Source organism: Oreochromis niloticus, linkage group LG14 (assembly GCF_001858045.2).
Source record: "Oreochromis niloticus isolate F11D_XX linkage group LG14, O_niloticus_UMD_NMBU, whole genome shotgun sequence".
Classification (NCBI taxonomy): domain Eukaryota; kingdom Metazoa; phylum Chordata; class Actinopteri; order Cichliformes; family Cichlidae; genus Oreochromis; species Oreochromis niloticus.
In genome coordinates, this window is record NC_031979.2 from 34250169 (window position 1) to 34266398 (window position 16230).

Here is a 16230-nt window from a genome sequence, read left to right on the forward strand (position 1 = left end):
CCAGCTCTGCAGTTCTTTTAATGATACAGCAATATGTCATCAACTTACTGGGCAGGTTTTGTAAACATGTGCACTGGGTTTATATTTTTAAAACAGATTGCTAGTGTGGAAAGCAGCCATTTAGTAGAAAACATATCTGTGTGATAATAAATGATGATGACAGTCTCATTTTTAATTTTTTTGGTGGCGATCTTGTTCTATGCATATATAAATAATTTTTTTCTAACGCTTGCCATGGTAACAGGTACAAGTGTTACCATGCAACAGATACAAATGATGAACGTGAGTCACTCTTATTACGTCCTCTTATACGTGATGAGTCACGTTGCCAAGGTGTGTAGGCTTGTTTATGGGACGTCGGAAACGATCTGTTTGTGGAGGAGGTGATTCTGAGTGTGTGCTTCTGCCTGCTTTGTGATCCTTTGTTGTTTGTGTGTGTAAGGCATTGTGTGTGTGTGTGTGTGTGTATTTACCAATTCCCCTGCCTTATTAATACGAGCTGGTTATAATTAGCCAGGCTCTATCTAAAGCAGGTCAGTTCAAGGCTTCGTACTCAAAGTGGGTCACTGCAGCACGGAGAGGAGAGGGGAGGACTGGGATTGTGAAGGAGGCAAGCTGAGAAGATACAGGAGGAAGGAAATGATGAGGGAAAGAGGGAAAAGAAAAGATCACTGGAGGGGAGGAGGGATAAACAAAAAAGCGAAGAGGAGGAACCAAAAGACAGTTTTAGGACACGACCATGTGACATTTTCTCGAGCTGAAGATGGCAAGAATAAATGTTACATCATTGTTGTTGCTATTTGCAGCTAATTACTGATACGCAGCTTGCATGAGATACTCAAGATATGGTTGTTACTAAAAGGAAAATATTAAGACAGACAAGACAAAGTTATGCAACAAGCTCATGTTTGAAATTTGTGTTATGAAACATCTTTCCTCAGAAAACTGTAAGACTGTATGTAGTCTGAATAAAAATAGGGAACATCAGTTTAAAAGGAAACATTTGGGCTGATATATAGATTTTGTTATATTAATATTTAAAAAAATAAATATTTTTTAATGGATATATAAACATATAGTCTACATATGGCACCATGAACACAACATTTGACTCTGCAGCAACACCTGATCAGCGATAATGCTTCTGTTCCACATGTGCTGCAGACGGTGCAATGAGTGCTGCAGCACATGCTGCAGTAATAAAGCCACTTTCACTGGCAGAAGATGCTGAACATAAATTACCGCAAGTATATTTTTCTAAAACTCCTTAAATGTACAACTACGGTATGACTCTGTTCAGTCAATGTGCAGAAAGCAGAAGGTTGCAGAAGAAGTGTTACGGAGATTAATTATTACTGTTTCATTAGCTGGTTAGGGTCTGACCTTTCAGCCAAACAGTACTAAACTATAGCCAGACCCACTTTTTTTAATTGTTTGCTGTGTTAAATTTGACCTATTTAGATTTATAACTGATCAGGTAATTTTGTGTGAGGTAGCTCTGCTTCTAATAAAGATTTCTAAAACTTTAAGAGCTTAGGAGATGCAAGAACATAAGGGAGAGATGGTGCAAGCACATAGATCGTATAAAGTTAAATGTAAAGTAGGACAGTATAAACTAAGGAGACTGATGAAGAAGTGAGGATGATTAGTGAGAGATAAGGAGACCATTACTAGCAGGTGTCGTGATGTTGGACTTTAGTGGTTCTGAGTAGAAGATCCTTTAATAAACACCAAAAATGTTGCCTTGCTAATGCACAACATGGAATTCAGATTGCACAGGATTTCAAAAGAAGAGGTTAAACCTCATTCATCTTATTTATTTGGTTGTTAGTAACCAAACCCAAAAGTGGGTAAACTGAGGTAAGGTTGGTTTTGCTCTCCTCTGGATCCATGTGTGAGCTGTCTGCAGTTTGTATTTCATCACCAGCAGAGCTGAGGAAGGGCAGGGGAGTTTCAGGTTTCCTGTCTGTGTGCTCATGCTTTGACTTGGCTGAACACTCAGAGACGAGAACAGAGCCCACCCAGTAACACTACAATCATTTTGCAAACTCACATGGGTTGAAGCACAGGACAAAGGATTGAAAAAAACCAAACCAAACAAAGAGATAACAATTTTAGTATCAAAGCAAGTACACCCACTCTGGAAAAAATAGTAGCTGCAAAACTTTAGGGGACGTTTGGTGTGTGAGCTGGTGTCAAGTAATCGGTTTTCACTGTTTAACAAAAACAGCAAATGATTAATTATAAATCAGGCTCTTAGAAATTTCTGGTAATTAAAATGAATGAGTGTGTGATGTGACAAATTTAAATAAAAATTCAGGAAAGCATCTTAAAGTATTGTGACATTGTGGTGGATACAGCACAGAACTATGTTAAAATGTTGAATGCTGCGTTTCCATAACCGTGTGTGTGGAAGGAGGACGGCAGTAAGGCTGATGTTTCATCATAGCTCAAGAAAAATGAGAAACTGTGTTCATGGAGACGATATGCAGATACATTCTAGAATAATATATCACTCAGAGATTACTAAACACTAAAATAACAGTATGCTGTCAGCTTGTATGCTATACAGCGCTGTACTGTATTTTCTTATAGTAAGAAACCATTATTCGTTGTTAGAGTAAGCACACTTTTATTAATTAACTTGACAGGGAATTTTCTCACACCTGATCTCAGCTTCACCTCATTCTCAGTGTACTGTTTTGTGACTACATCAGTGTTAACACATAGTCAAATTTGCTGTCTTTACAGTGTGGAATTAAATTACAGAGTAGTCTGCAAACAGAGCAGAGCTGCATTTATTCCACATTTATGTAGTATCGAGTTATAGTAATTACCAATTTCCGAGCTGTAAATTATGCCAAAGCCAACATATAAATCATAATTATAACTGGGAACTTTTCTGAATTATTTCTGACGTGACACTTACTAACACAAAGTGCCTGAAAAAGTCAGTCGTTTGTTAAAATTAGACCAATTTATCTGTCTTTTTAAATGTCACTGAGCAGCCCAGCTGCTCAGAGTTGTGAATATTTCCATCTCTGCTGTTTGACCTAAGTGTGGAATTATCCGAGTCCAGCTTGTGCATCCAGCACAGTGGAGAGAAGAGGTCTAATCTAATTGTCCAAAGTAAGTGAAAACATGTGTGGATGAAACATGGGTGTTAAAATCATTAGTTTGAGATTATATAACCTCACCTGCAATCTTAAAGGAAAGTTTGAGTCAAAACCAGGATCCATCTGGTGCGATTAGTATTCCTATCGCTTTCTTGATGTGATATTTATTGCACCTGTTTAGAGAGGGGAAACTTCTTTGCTGTTTTTGCTGTGCGGACTCTTGAAACCTCAGCAAACTTGCAGTATGTTTCTCCTCAACGACCGCACTTAATCAAACTGAGCAGGGACCTGATCAGCCATATAAACTGCAAACACCTGTGGAGGTCTGCAGGGCACTTTACTAATTACATTTATTTATAGTTAGGTGTCGCAAACGCCTCCTTTCTACTGCTGTTTTGTGTTACAGGGATATCGTAGGAATTAGAACTATAAAAAAGCACTTAATATGAGTCAGCGGGACTGCATGGAATAAATCTTCCGTCCAGATAGCTCTCGTCTTTATGCCTCATTGTCAGAGCATGGCATTGTAATAATTTATATGCAAGTCCGTGTTTGTACTTCGGCGTCTCCACTTGTTCACCTGGGTGAAAGACAAAGTAAAGTGGAGTTACAAGGTGCCGTGCCCTTGTGAGAAAGTGCGCCCCTAACAGTAATCCTATTTTAATCTGTCTCTGGAGGATATCTGTCCTGGATTACCAAATATGAAGAATACTGCTAGGGAGGGAGCACAGACACACTGAATGAGGTAATTTAAAGAGAGAGATGATAGAACAGCTGCTATGGATTCGCAGTCTCATAACGTCGATGTTAAAGACTGAAAAAATAGGATTATATAATCTGGCGAGTGTATTGCTCCTAAATCTAGAACTCTTGCTTAAGTCATTGTCAATTTGATTTATTGTGGTGATACAATCAGTTTATAATTACTGACAGTTATTCCTAAGAGTCATTGTTTTGTTGAGTTGGTTTGACATGTCACATGAAACCAAAAATACCTTTATTCCTACTGGAGGCAGCTGGGACGAGCTTTGAGATGATTGATGGTACTCCAATAACAAACATACGAATATAAATTTATTTGTTTTCTAAAAGCTTCCAAAAAACTCTCTGAACAGTTTAGATTAGCACTTTTATTTTTTAGAACTTTCTCGGACAATGAAAAGAAAACATTATTGTGTAAAATGTGCAAAACCAAAGGGAACAAAGAGGTTCTCTTTACAGAAAAACTGTGTTGCATTCAGCTTTTATTAAATAGGCACAGTGCAGATAGTAAGGAGAGACCAAAAAGAAAGCTGGGGAATGACATTTGGTATGTAACCAGTTAAGAAAGAAGCCAGGGACTCCCTGCTGATGCTATTCATACCCATGTGGTATGTTTCCTAACCTCTAAGCCAACTGATGTCCCTGAGCAGGTTCTCACACTCTGAGAAATTTGCAAACAAAGTCCCCGACATGACTCAGAAAGATGCGTTTAACTATATTTGTTTATATATGTTTTTGGAAGCGTGTTCAGTGTTTCTGTACAAAAATGACATTAATGGCCTAAGATGAAAGAATAAGGAAACAGTATGAGAATATGATGTGATCTGCAGCTCTTTAATATTACTGACGTATCTTCATTAAGTAGCTATTAAAGATAATTTATGTGACAGTATTAGTTTTTATATATAAATCTGTTTTTGCTGCTCAAAGTGTTGAAAAATATATTTTAAAGGACAAATTTTGATTTAAGAATTTTGCTGGACCTTAATTCTTTTTAACACAAATCTCATGTCTCTGCACAAAGGAATAAAGAATCAAGTGTGAGGTAGTGCTACTCTTTAGTTGACCTACAGCATGTAGGTGCTACTGAAAAGCAAAGGCCCGTATTTTGCAGGGGAGGAATGGCTTGCTCTTGCTTTTTCTCTCTCATTTTATTGTCAAAGAAGCTGCAGGCTGCATGGAAAAGGTTGAAGGTTCAGGTCAACGTGTCAGTGAATGTATCCCCGCTCTGAATGAACACAAATCGATTAAGGTGTGCTTTGACCTTTTGGTTTATTCCCTTTCTCCTTTACTTTGTGATTTTTCACAAACCCAAAACATTAACTTGAAAATGTCAGACCTTATTAAGTCAATTCAACACACCTGGAGCTGAGGTTGTTTTCGATTCACATGCAAATATAACATTTCTGTGACAACAGACTGCCACTGTGGAGGTTTCAGGTGAAGTACATTTTGGTTTCTGCCTCGCTTCATGTTCGTGTTTGCTCACCTAGATGTTAAAATCCAGTTGCACTCTTGACTAATGATGGTGCTTATCAAATATTTATTAAAGAGCCAGAAATTATTAGTTGATGCTGTTTCTCAGAGTTGCTCTGTAGATTTTATCTGTTAAAAGGAAACAGTGCCTCTCAAGAAATAATCATTTATCATCATTATTGGCACTTTTAGCCAGATGTTAAGTGTTAGAGGCAGCATTAGGCTTACAGAAGGTTAAATCAACATGCCGATGATTTTAAATAAATTACATGTCAAATATAAAAACACAGGGGGAGGAGCCAAGGCAAAGATATTAAAACTAGGAGTAACTATGTGTAAAACTCTAACAGTTTATGAATGATTATTTCCATGAATCAGTGAAGAAAATAAAGATAGAAGGAGACCAAAGCATCAGTCTGAAAAGGAACAATAACGACCGTATCGGTCTCGAAATGTTGATGGGGGCTTGTTGTTTGAAGCCCTTTTAAAATGAAGGATTACTGTTTTTTCTGTTGCTGCCTCCGTTTCCACCTTCGGGCGGATGAGACAGATGCATTTTTCCAGAAAACTCTGAGCTGAAATCAGTCGACATGAGGCTAGATGAAAGAGAAGACATCTTCTTTTCATATCCACGGTTTACACTGTATCCCTTGAAGCAGGTGCAGCTCAGCGTAAGCAGGGAAAATATATAAATAATAAAATATCTGGATCTGCGTTGGCCCGCTTTGTGTTTGTTTACATGAGCTTATCTGCACATGTTAATCAGCGCATGTGTGTGACTGTCATGGCAGCCATGTGGTGCTATGCATCCACAGGCATCGTTTGAATCTGTTTAGCTTAAATAACAAAACTGACGTGCAGCGTATTCCACGGCTCTCCCCCCTCCTCGTGCCAAGAGGGTGACGAGGACCAGATTCCTCGGGCCCAACGCTGAAATTAGATCAGACCAATCTGGGGCGAGTGTTTAGAGGCTCGTGCAATCGGACAAACAGAGAATGGGGAGAGATAACACTGGCACGGACTCATCAGATTATAGAAATAATTAGTTGTCATGGATAACAGTCATCATTTGATGTGATTGGGTGGATTTATGCAGCTTTGGGAGCCTTGGATGGTCGCTTAGGAAGGAGCTGAGGAGGAAAGATGAAAGACAAAGAATTCTGCTTTGGCGTAGCGATGCGGCACCGGCTCGCATCTGTTCTGTCAGACTGTGATTACTGACAAACACTTTCCTTCCACTTCACAGTTTACACAAGTGATGCACTGATTGTGAAATCCTGGGCACATAACGATGTCTGAAGTAACGATTTGGCCTGCAAGAAAAATATACAATCAAAAGGCACGCATGAGGGCAAAGGTTTAAAAAGGCTAAATGCATACTGTAGCTTTTTGTAATGTTCTTCTTCTACAGCTTTGTATTTGTATTAAAACAACATGAGCTGCAGTAGCTGTCTCTGACTTTTTTTTTCTTTCCTGTTTCCTGTTTCCTGCTGCAGAGGAAGGCGAGTACTTCCTGAAGGTTTTGATTCCCAGCTATGCGGCGGGTTCAATCATCGGGAAGGGAGGTCAGACCATCGTCCAGCTCCAGAAAGAAACTGGCGCCACCATCAAACTGTCCAAATCCAAAGACTTCTACCCCGGTAAGAAACCACGACCTCTACTATATACGGATGAATGTTGGAGTATGGAAAACAAAGGAAAATGTCATCAATAAGAATTTACATGATGGGAAAGCTTCAAAGTAAATCATGTGAAATAATGACACAAAATATACCACTGTTTGCAGGATTGTCTGAAATGAACTTTTGAGGGGACTTACCTTAAGTTTATTTTTAAACCGGCAGACAAGCATCTATTTACAGCTTACATTTTATTTTTCTATTTACAGTATCGTATTTATTTTCAGTGCAGTTCACTGAGATATAACTCAGAATGCAAAATCTTTGTTAATATGCTGGTCAATGAATATATATATGTATATATATATATATATATATACATATATGCACTGAAAATAAATATATATCTATATCTATCTATCTAGATAGATATAGATAGATAGATCTATATATATATATATATATGTATATATATGTATATAGGTAGATAGATAAAGATACATATATATAGATATAGATATGATTAATGAATTCAAGCCAGCAATAAAAAGAAAAGATCATGGTTAAAATGTATTTAAATGTTTATGTTTAGTATGTTTTGTAGCTATTTTCTCTTAAAATCCTGAATTCTACTGGTTGGTTAAGCATTATGAGTGTGTGCTGTTATGCTTGAGAAGCGATTGATTAATGATACAGAAATGGAGGCATGTAAACCAGAAAATGAAACATGGATGGATCTATTTACTCATCCATTTAGAAATGAAGTGTGTCTGACAGGCTAGTCTGACAGCTGGATAGTGTAGTGGTAAGACTACACACCTTTGGAGCGGGAGTTGCAGGTTTGATTCCCTCACGGTATCCAGTAAGGGTCCTGGCTAGACCCCCCATGCTGAAACCAAGCCCTGGAATGGCGCGGCGGCAGCTCGGACACACGCGTTGTACTGTGTATGTGACAAATAAAATTTGTGTTTATTTAGATGCATCAGTAGAAAGTGTTGTGAACCATTAAGAAACCATTTTATTATCTTTACATCTTGAATGTTTTCATGATGTTTAAACACATACACGATATTTAAGGCTGAGTCTTTTTGCTTTGTGGCATCTGAGTGAGCCGTTTCGCTACATTCTGCAAGTCGCTGCACTGAAACTGACAGTTAAGAAGAGTCCCGATGTTGTGAAATAGATTATTCATAAAAAAAATGGCATTCTCCCTTTGCTCATGTGTTAATGGCTCTTGTCTGTGGTTTTAAGTCCTCAGGGACAGTGGGGCCTTGACTGGGTTTACTTTGCATCCCCCATCAACCGACACACATACATGCACACGCACAAACGCACGCAAACGCGCACACAACCCACCAGAGATCAGGATTACAGGATCAGGGGTGAAATTGTATTTGTCTAAACTCTTAATGCTGCCCTGACGTGACATGTGGCCCGAGCAGTGAGGAGGAGGGGGAGGACGCTGCGATCTGTGTGCGCATGTGTGCGTATATGTTTGTGTGTCTGGCCGCTGTGAGGTGTTGTTGTTGTTTTGAGCTGGTGAAATCATAAAGTGGATTGCAGCATTCATGTTCTCCATACTAAATACTTGACTGGGACACAAAATTACGGAAAACAAACCTTTTTATTTGTACTTTGCTGTGTTTCTAGAATTGGGACACCCTTGTATTACAAGAAATAGTAGGAAGAATGTACGAGATGAATAAGAGTTATGCTACTAGAACTTTGGCTACATTTTCGGGGAAAATGTTGGCTCAGTTAAACCCAGAAAAATCCAGGGCGTCCCATCTAATGCTCTAAATTACTCAGCCAAGGCCACAAACGTTCTATAACCCCAAACAAGTCGTCAGAGCAGCCGAAACCCAACCATAAAACATTACTTGTGCTTTATTTGCAAGATCTCATTGGTGAAAAACATTAAATGACATTAAGTGACAGTGAGAGTTTTACAAGTTGCACATTTTCAACATACATTTAGCTGATGATGATGAATATTCACTGAAATATAACATGCATGTGTCTTTCTGTGGTTTCACTCCTTTGCTGCCTCCGCTTTGCATAACCTCAGAGCACGTGGAAAAACAGTGCTGGGTCAAAATTTAAGTGCTTTCATATGTGTCCGTTTGAGCTTTGAGTACCCAGTGGCAGGTTTGCAGGTATCAGAGTGGATGAAATATATTTTTATGACCCAAATTTATTACGACAATGTATATTTTTCTGTCTAAAATAATATTAACAGTCAGGGATCCTGGAAGAAGTAAAATTACAACTAATGATAAAATGACCGTACAGTCACGTGTTTGCACTGAAGCAAGGCATTAGCAGTGACACTAAACACTCGCAGCAACTTCCCAGTGTTGTGGTTGCACCCGTGGAGTTTCTGATGTAATCTCTAACCAAGAGCCAATCACAGCATGACGTTTCTCATCAGACTTATCGGGCGCACAATGTGTTGCATTTGAGTACTTTTCAGAGCTTCATTATAATATTCCTGTTGGTTTCAATGGGAATCGGAATTTAAACTGGCTGCTGCAAAGAAAATAACCATTTAAGAAAGAATATGAAGTAAACGTTTGTACAAAGAAGTCACCAGATGCACAACTTTCCGTGTTTTTAGTGGTGTGTGTTTTGCGCTGCAGTTTTGACCAGGACTCTCTTTAATTTAGAGAAAAGAAGGTTTTGACATCAATAAAGCTTAAAATGAAAATAATAATTCCCAAACAAAAATTTCATGTTCATGTTAACAACAGAAGAAAACAAATAAAAGCTTAAATGAAGCTGTGGAGCCTTGTTTTTTACTTTGAAATAAATAAAAAGGTTTTTGACTGTGGCTTTCAGTGTGATGCATTATGGAAATAACAGTCATCTACGCTGTGAATAGTTGTCCTTGTAAAGCTTAATTTCACATCATCCTGTGCTCTGTCCAGCCCAGCTGCATTAACGCTCTTTTTTCCCCCGCCGCTTTAAGCTCCACTGTGGTCTCCAAGTATTTATTTGGTTTGAAATTCAGCTCTCATTCTTGTTGTCTTGGTGTGTGCGTTGAGGAGTGTTTGAATGTGTGTATCAGTTCAGTGTTTTCAGGGGTCTGCAAACAAGCCACCGTTGTTTGACATCGGCACACGAGACTCCTGAAAGCTCTGCCAGCTCGAACAGATGCAAGGTGCAGGAGTCTCCGAGATTTATGCACACGCGCAGATGCACACGCATGAATTCACATGCACTAATACACAATGCATGCACTTGGCATACTGTAAAAAAACCCATACATGAGTAGATAAATCCCAAGAACATTTGCACCCTTGTACACAGGATGTGCATGAAAAATCGAGAAAAATATTTATAGCCATGCACACACTCCCAGATATACACACAGACATGCCTTCTAATCTCCTGGGAGAAAGCCAACAAGAACGGGATAGAAAGAGGGGAGGAAGGGAGACAAGTGAAAGACAGAAAAAGAAAGAAAGAGAGGGTTGTATGAGCCTTGGTCTGAAGGGGAGGAGAGGAGGACATGTGTGGATGTGTGCACGCGCACACACCCTTCCTCTGCTCTGAAGGGGGCATCTGTATGCAAATGAGACACGGTTCTTCCTGGGTGACAAATCAAAAGGCCCACCTGCTGCAAGGGCCCGTCTGTGTGTGTGTGTGTGTGTGTGTGTGTGTGTGTGTGTGTGTTGGGAATAACGCAGCCTGTCTAATGAACAGAGTTGAGAGTTACTGCTGTGTCTTGGCCAAAGCATCTCATTCCTCTCTTCTCACTCTTCAGAAGACATTAGCAGCTCTCCTCCCTCTTCTCCCCCCCACATATGCACACTCATATAGTACGTCCCACATGGAAAACCTGTTAGGGGTCACTGGGGAACTTCATTTCATTGTCCTGGAAAAACAATGAAAGAGCCACACAGACAAGTTTAAACCTGTCATTGCGGCTTTCTTGTGCCACCCAAATTTTAAGATTCGTTATATTTTCAAAATAAAAGCTGTTCCTGGGTGTATCCATGTGCAGCGACGGTAAAGAAAATGATAACAGCACAGTTAAAGTAATGTTAAGAATTCTGCCTGGGTCCCTAGGAGTAAAAGCTGCAGAACAACATTTGATCCAGAAACGAGAAAACTGCAGACACAAACAAATGTGAGTTTCTTTCCCAAATGAAATCATCAATTTGAACTAAAATAAATCACCTCTGGCTCTTACAAAGATTTTTTTATCGCAAAGCCATAACATTGTTTGGCAGCCTGTGCACTACAGAGAGCACTGGGAGACATCGCAAGCAGGGCTGTGCAGATTAGAACTGCTGAAAGATGCAGTTAAGATGAAAACTTTAAAACTAAATTAGATTTTCACAGTAAATGGGTACTTTTTAAAAAAAATAAATAAACGCCGTACTTGCCCCTTGGGGTAAATTCAGAATTTGTGGCACCAAAGCTAATGTGACAAGAGAAGACACAGCACTGAGACTCAAAAGAAAAACACAACACTGGGCTAAAAATAGAAAACCTCACAATAAAAATCAACCTAACAGGAAGTAAACAAGCGAGAGTTCAATGAGAACTTAAAGGTGGGTCAAATTAGGGGAAGCACTGAAGCACATGTAGCTTCCTTCAAGTATTAAGGTTTTCTTAAGAACATTCAGATTAGAAAACTGTTCTCAAACACATGACCTTATCTTACTCTGCTCTCCTTTCCTCAGCCTACATTCCTCCACCCTCTGTCCTCCAGCTCCTTCTCTCCCTCCATTCCCCCTTTTGATTCATGCATCCTTCGATCCAGCTTTATCTCACCCATCAGTCATTTCTCCCTTCCCCTCTATCTCACTTTCTTTGCTTCCTCTCCCTCCTTCCTCTTCCCTTCCTTCCCTCCGTCCCTCCCTTCATCCCATCTGGAGAATAATGCAGCAGCAGCACTTAAGCCGACGACCAATTAGCGAGGAGTAGCAGTACCGGCGGACGAGACAGGCCACCATTCATCCTCGCACACACGCGCGCACACACATACACGGAGCTCTATGCGACACACCATTCACTATGATGGCACAACAGATTTATTGCATACCCATACAGTACAAGGCAGTGCCGCTTCCAAATATAGCTCCCCTCAGTCTTGCTCGCTCTTTTTATTTGTTACCCTCTCTCACTTTCTATTTCCTGAGTTAACTGAAAACGGAAGAACACAACACTGTTTAATATTTAACTGTGCATCTGCACAAGTGCAATCAGCAAGAGAGCGATTAAAAACAGCTCTTTCCATTTACATATGTATTAGTGAGACTTTATCCTTCTACTAGACCTTTAAATCTATACAAGGACTTAAAAATGACTTTCATGAAACAAGGGTGAAATTTATTTCACACAGATGATATGCAGCAGCATTCAACATTTAGAAAAAAGTGGATTCATATGCTGTAGACTCTGTAGGAAAGAGACAAGACTTTTGATACCAGAGCCGGACGATCTTAGAGCAGGAACTTTTTCCTGCGTTCATTAACAGTTACTGGCAGATAGGAATGGGAATCTTGGTCCCCGTCTTCTGCACCAGTGGTTAAGTCGGCAGACTGTATGATGGGTTACCAAGCCCATTAATAATTGTTTAGTTACATGTCAGCGTTGTGGATGCAGGAGGAACTTTCATTGCTGCTGCTAAGTGCTGTCATTCCTTAGATAAAACTTGTTCATCAGCAGCATCCGTTGGTGGATCGGTTTGTCCAGAGAACAAACAAAGCTGCGGCCGCTTTACATAAAATATTCATTCACAACACCTGTTTTATAATTAGAATCGACCCGCTTCGTTCCTTCTGCTCTGCTCTGCACTGAGCTATTGACTGGTCAGACGCGGAGACAACGCTATGAAGACAAACTTAAAGGTTGAAATGAGTTAGTATTGATGCATCCAGAGCATCCTTGTGTCCTTTTGCGGTGTTAGTGCTGTAGTTCAGTTTTACAGCCTTGGGTCTGAGCGTCTCGCAGAGTGTTACAGCAGGATGAAGTCACGATGTGAACATTGACCAGGGTTGGGTTTTTTTCTTGGAGATTATGTATCGGAATTTCAGGAGCGGGACCACGCCTCCAAACACGCTCCTTCCGGTTGTCATCTATATAGGTTCCCCCCAGTTCTGCAAACTGTTCATTCTCGTTTACGTGCCCCACCCTCCCTCCCTCCTTGTTCTCAATTCTTTAACTTCTTCACTCCTATTTAGTACATGGGGATCTGCCAGGCCCGGGTACCATCGCCAGTCCCCTTCAGGCCTTCCCCAAACTCAATTCATGTCCAAGCATTCACCTTTACCTACTAAAACACTGTCAAACCTAAAATGAGGATGTGGGCCCAGCTAGTGAAATGATTTTTGGAGCATCACATTCTGCAACATTTGTGTGTCTTGCAGAACTGGCCTGAGAAGGAAGGTTAAAAAATGAGAACATGATCTGGAACAGTTAACCAATAAATAACCTTTTTCAAGCGAGCCAAACCTTTCGTCAAGGCTTGATTTAAAAAATTCAATAATATTGATAATATATTTTTTGCATGCACATGAAACTAACTTTAAACAAATTTGATTTGATTTTTCTACAGAGAACTGAGTCTTATTAATGCAGTTCTTTCCGAGCTAAAGGGAACTGGAACCACATTTGTTTTACGATTCAACTGCCAAAGTCTCTGACCTCAGTGTATGACAAACTACCAAAGCATCCAGTAAACGTGTCCGTTCTGAGCTCATTTGTCTCTTCAAATTTCATGTCTTACTGTGAAACATGAACCTATTTAATCAGAAGAGATACAGAAATGCGTCGAAAATTTGGATTTATACCAGAGAAATGCGACTTCGAGAGTGTAAACACTTCAGAGAAATGACCTTTTTTCTGTTTGTGTGTGTTTGTTGACTGCGTATCTGTTTGCATGGTACCCCTCCCACAGCAGAACACATTCCTGCTGTGGTGACTTCATTACCACGTATAACCCACTTCAATGAGCCTGATCTAAACCGAATCTGATTGTTAATGAGACGCCCCGAAGGACGGGGACCACATGTTTAGATTTGACTCACGTTCACACAACTGCAGAGGGGACGACCGAGCCGATTAGTTTCTCATTAGGCGCTGAGAAAACACTGCAGCGACATTATGTCACATGTAAAAATGAATAGACCCTGATCCCCAGCTGATTATACGCTACGGCCACAAGTATGTTGACACTCCAGAATATTCTGTCAGAGTGAGAATGGAAAGCATAACAAATAATTGGATTTATGTCTAAATCTGGATTTATCTCAAACTTTTCTTCAGTCGCTGTCAATCCATCGAACTCTGTGGCCCTTCTTGCTCATTTTCTCTCAGTCTTTTGCCCCCTGCAGTCTGTCTCTGCCACTCTGTCTCCTCTGTCTGTCCTCTGCCTCAGCGTGCCACCATTTTAGAGCACCGTCTTTAATCCCACAGTAAGATTGTGGTTTTCAGTATTTAATATCCCTCTCGAACATGCACACACACACAAAACCGGCGCACATCTGTCGCAAAAGGCCACACGAGCTAACACAACACCTGACACAGACACACACTGACACACACGGTGCATCCAGCCTTTATCAACATTACTGATTTCAGCACTCAAAGCCTCTTATGCAGCTCTAAGCTCTCAGACTGAGAGATGGAAAACTGCAATATTACAAATCACACACACAAACACACACTCACATGACTGATTTTCCTGTTTGTCGGCTATTTCCCTTCTTAATTAAGCGACTTATTCATTAGAAATGTCTTCTGCTTATCAGTTATAACGAGATGATTTCCACCAAATTAGATTCCTACTTTGGTTCCATCAGAATTTGTCAAATTACTGAGGAAAATTGACGCCAGTTAAAGCGTCTGCAGGCTGTCTGAGCTCGAGCTTCGCAGCCGATCAGCCCTAAATTTAAACCTGTCTGTGTTCTGTCTTCATTCAGAAATAACAGCAGCTTTTTACTTTCTGGACTTGCATCCTAGACCTGGTGACTGCAGACAAAAACAACCCATTTGGGAGAAAAGAACTGGCACTTTTACATCATAATCACACCAATTATTGGAGATAATCTCACCATTAGCTAAATGAGTTATTGCTACGGGCTGCTTGTATTGTTTCAGTATTCTGTTTAATTGAATTATGGTTTAGTTTGAAGAGCTCCCTGATGCCACATGCTGAAAGTTTTCACTTCTTTTCAAAAAAAGTACAAAGTAGAAAAGTAGCAAGTACTCAATATCAAAAAATATGAGTCCAGCAGAATGCATATTGTGTTAATCTGTAAATGTCAATAAATATATATGAATAAATACATATTTGCAGTGAATTTGTTGGTGCAGAACATGACAAAGCAATGAAAATAAATAAGAATCTCGCTCAGTTGTAGCTGAGGATAGTGATAAAGAACTGAATGAAGAAAAAACGCTGACGGCACTGTTTTTTTTCATGTTTGTTTGTGCGTGACGTCAGTCAGCTGGCACACAGGCTGAGTAACGCGTCTGTACCAGTCAGTGCCGTGCAGGCAGACGGACACGCGATCATATCGCAGAACTCGCAGAAAGTTTGACTTCCATAAGTGGCAGAGATATTTAAGTTTAGTGTAGGTACTAACGTCTTCTTATTTAGGCATGTTTGAAGGTAAAAAACAAGATAATCATCTGCTTTAAATGCAGTGAATTGACTGAACCGTCACCTTATTATAATGTTTGTCTTATGATGTTTTACAGTTACAGTCTGTTTCTTTTTTGCATGTCATGCAACTTAATTAAATTTTTTACTTTTATGAATGAGAAATGATTTGTAGAGTCAATTGTGACCTTGCTGCATGTCACTAAAACCTTTAAGTAACTATTTATGTATATTTTTTGATGATCTGCTACATTTTAGAAATATGAATGAATTTTGATGAATTCCTTTTCTCTACTATACTTTGGAGTAGAGACGCTGCGCAGTTGAAAAGGTCAAATTAAAAGTGGTGGGAGCTTGTTGCTCTCCTCTAAAGTGCCTTTCTGAGTGTGTTTCTGTGTTCGGAGGCTCCGCTGGGAGCTGAACCCTGAACTCTGGCAGAATGAACATGAAGTCATGCAGAATGAGACCCGTCAAACCTGAGCGGTGCTAATACCTCACTGACACACAGCTCTGTCAACCACATCAAGCCAGCGGCCAAGTTTTCACCTCCATATGTCGCTTGTTTCGTATGTTATGTCCAACACGGCTTGGTGATTAACCACAAAGGAAGGAAGGAGTTTTTCAAAGGTTTCTCTTCCCG

At 39.9% G+C, this 16230-nt stretch overlaps 1 protein-coding gene across 2 annotated transcripts in view; it reads left to right on the top strand.

Moving 5' to 3' along the window:
• The window catches only part of nova2 (NOVA alternative splicing regulator 2), an 88923-nt gene that overhangs the window by 13800 nt on the left and 58893 nt on the right, over window positions 1-16230 (top strand). For both annotated transcript variants that reach the window (XM_005461108.4, XM_003456376.5), the window contains one exon: window positions 6851-6994. In XM_005461108.4, coding sequence (XP_005461165.1) covers window positions 6851-6994 — 144 coding nt within the window. The remainder of the gene's footprint in view (window positions 1-6850; window positions 6995-16230) is intronic.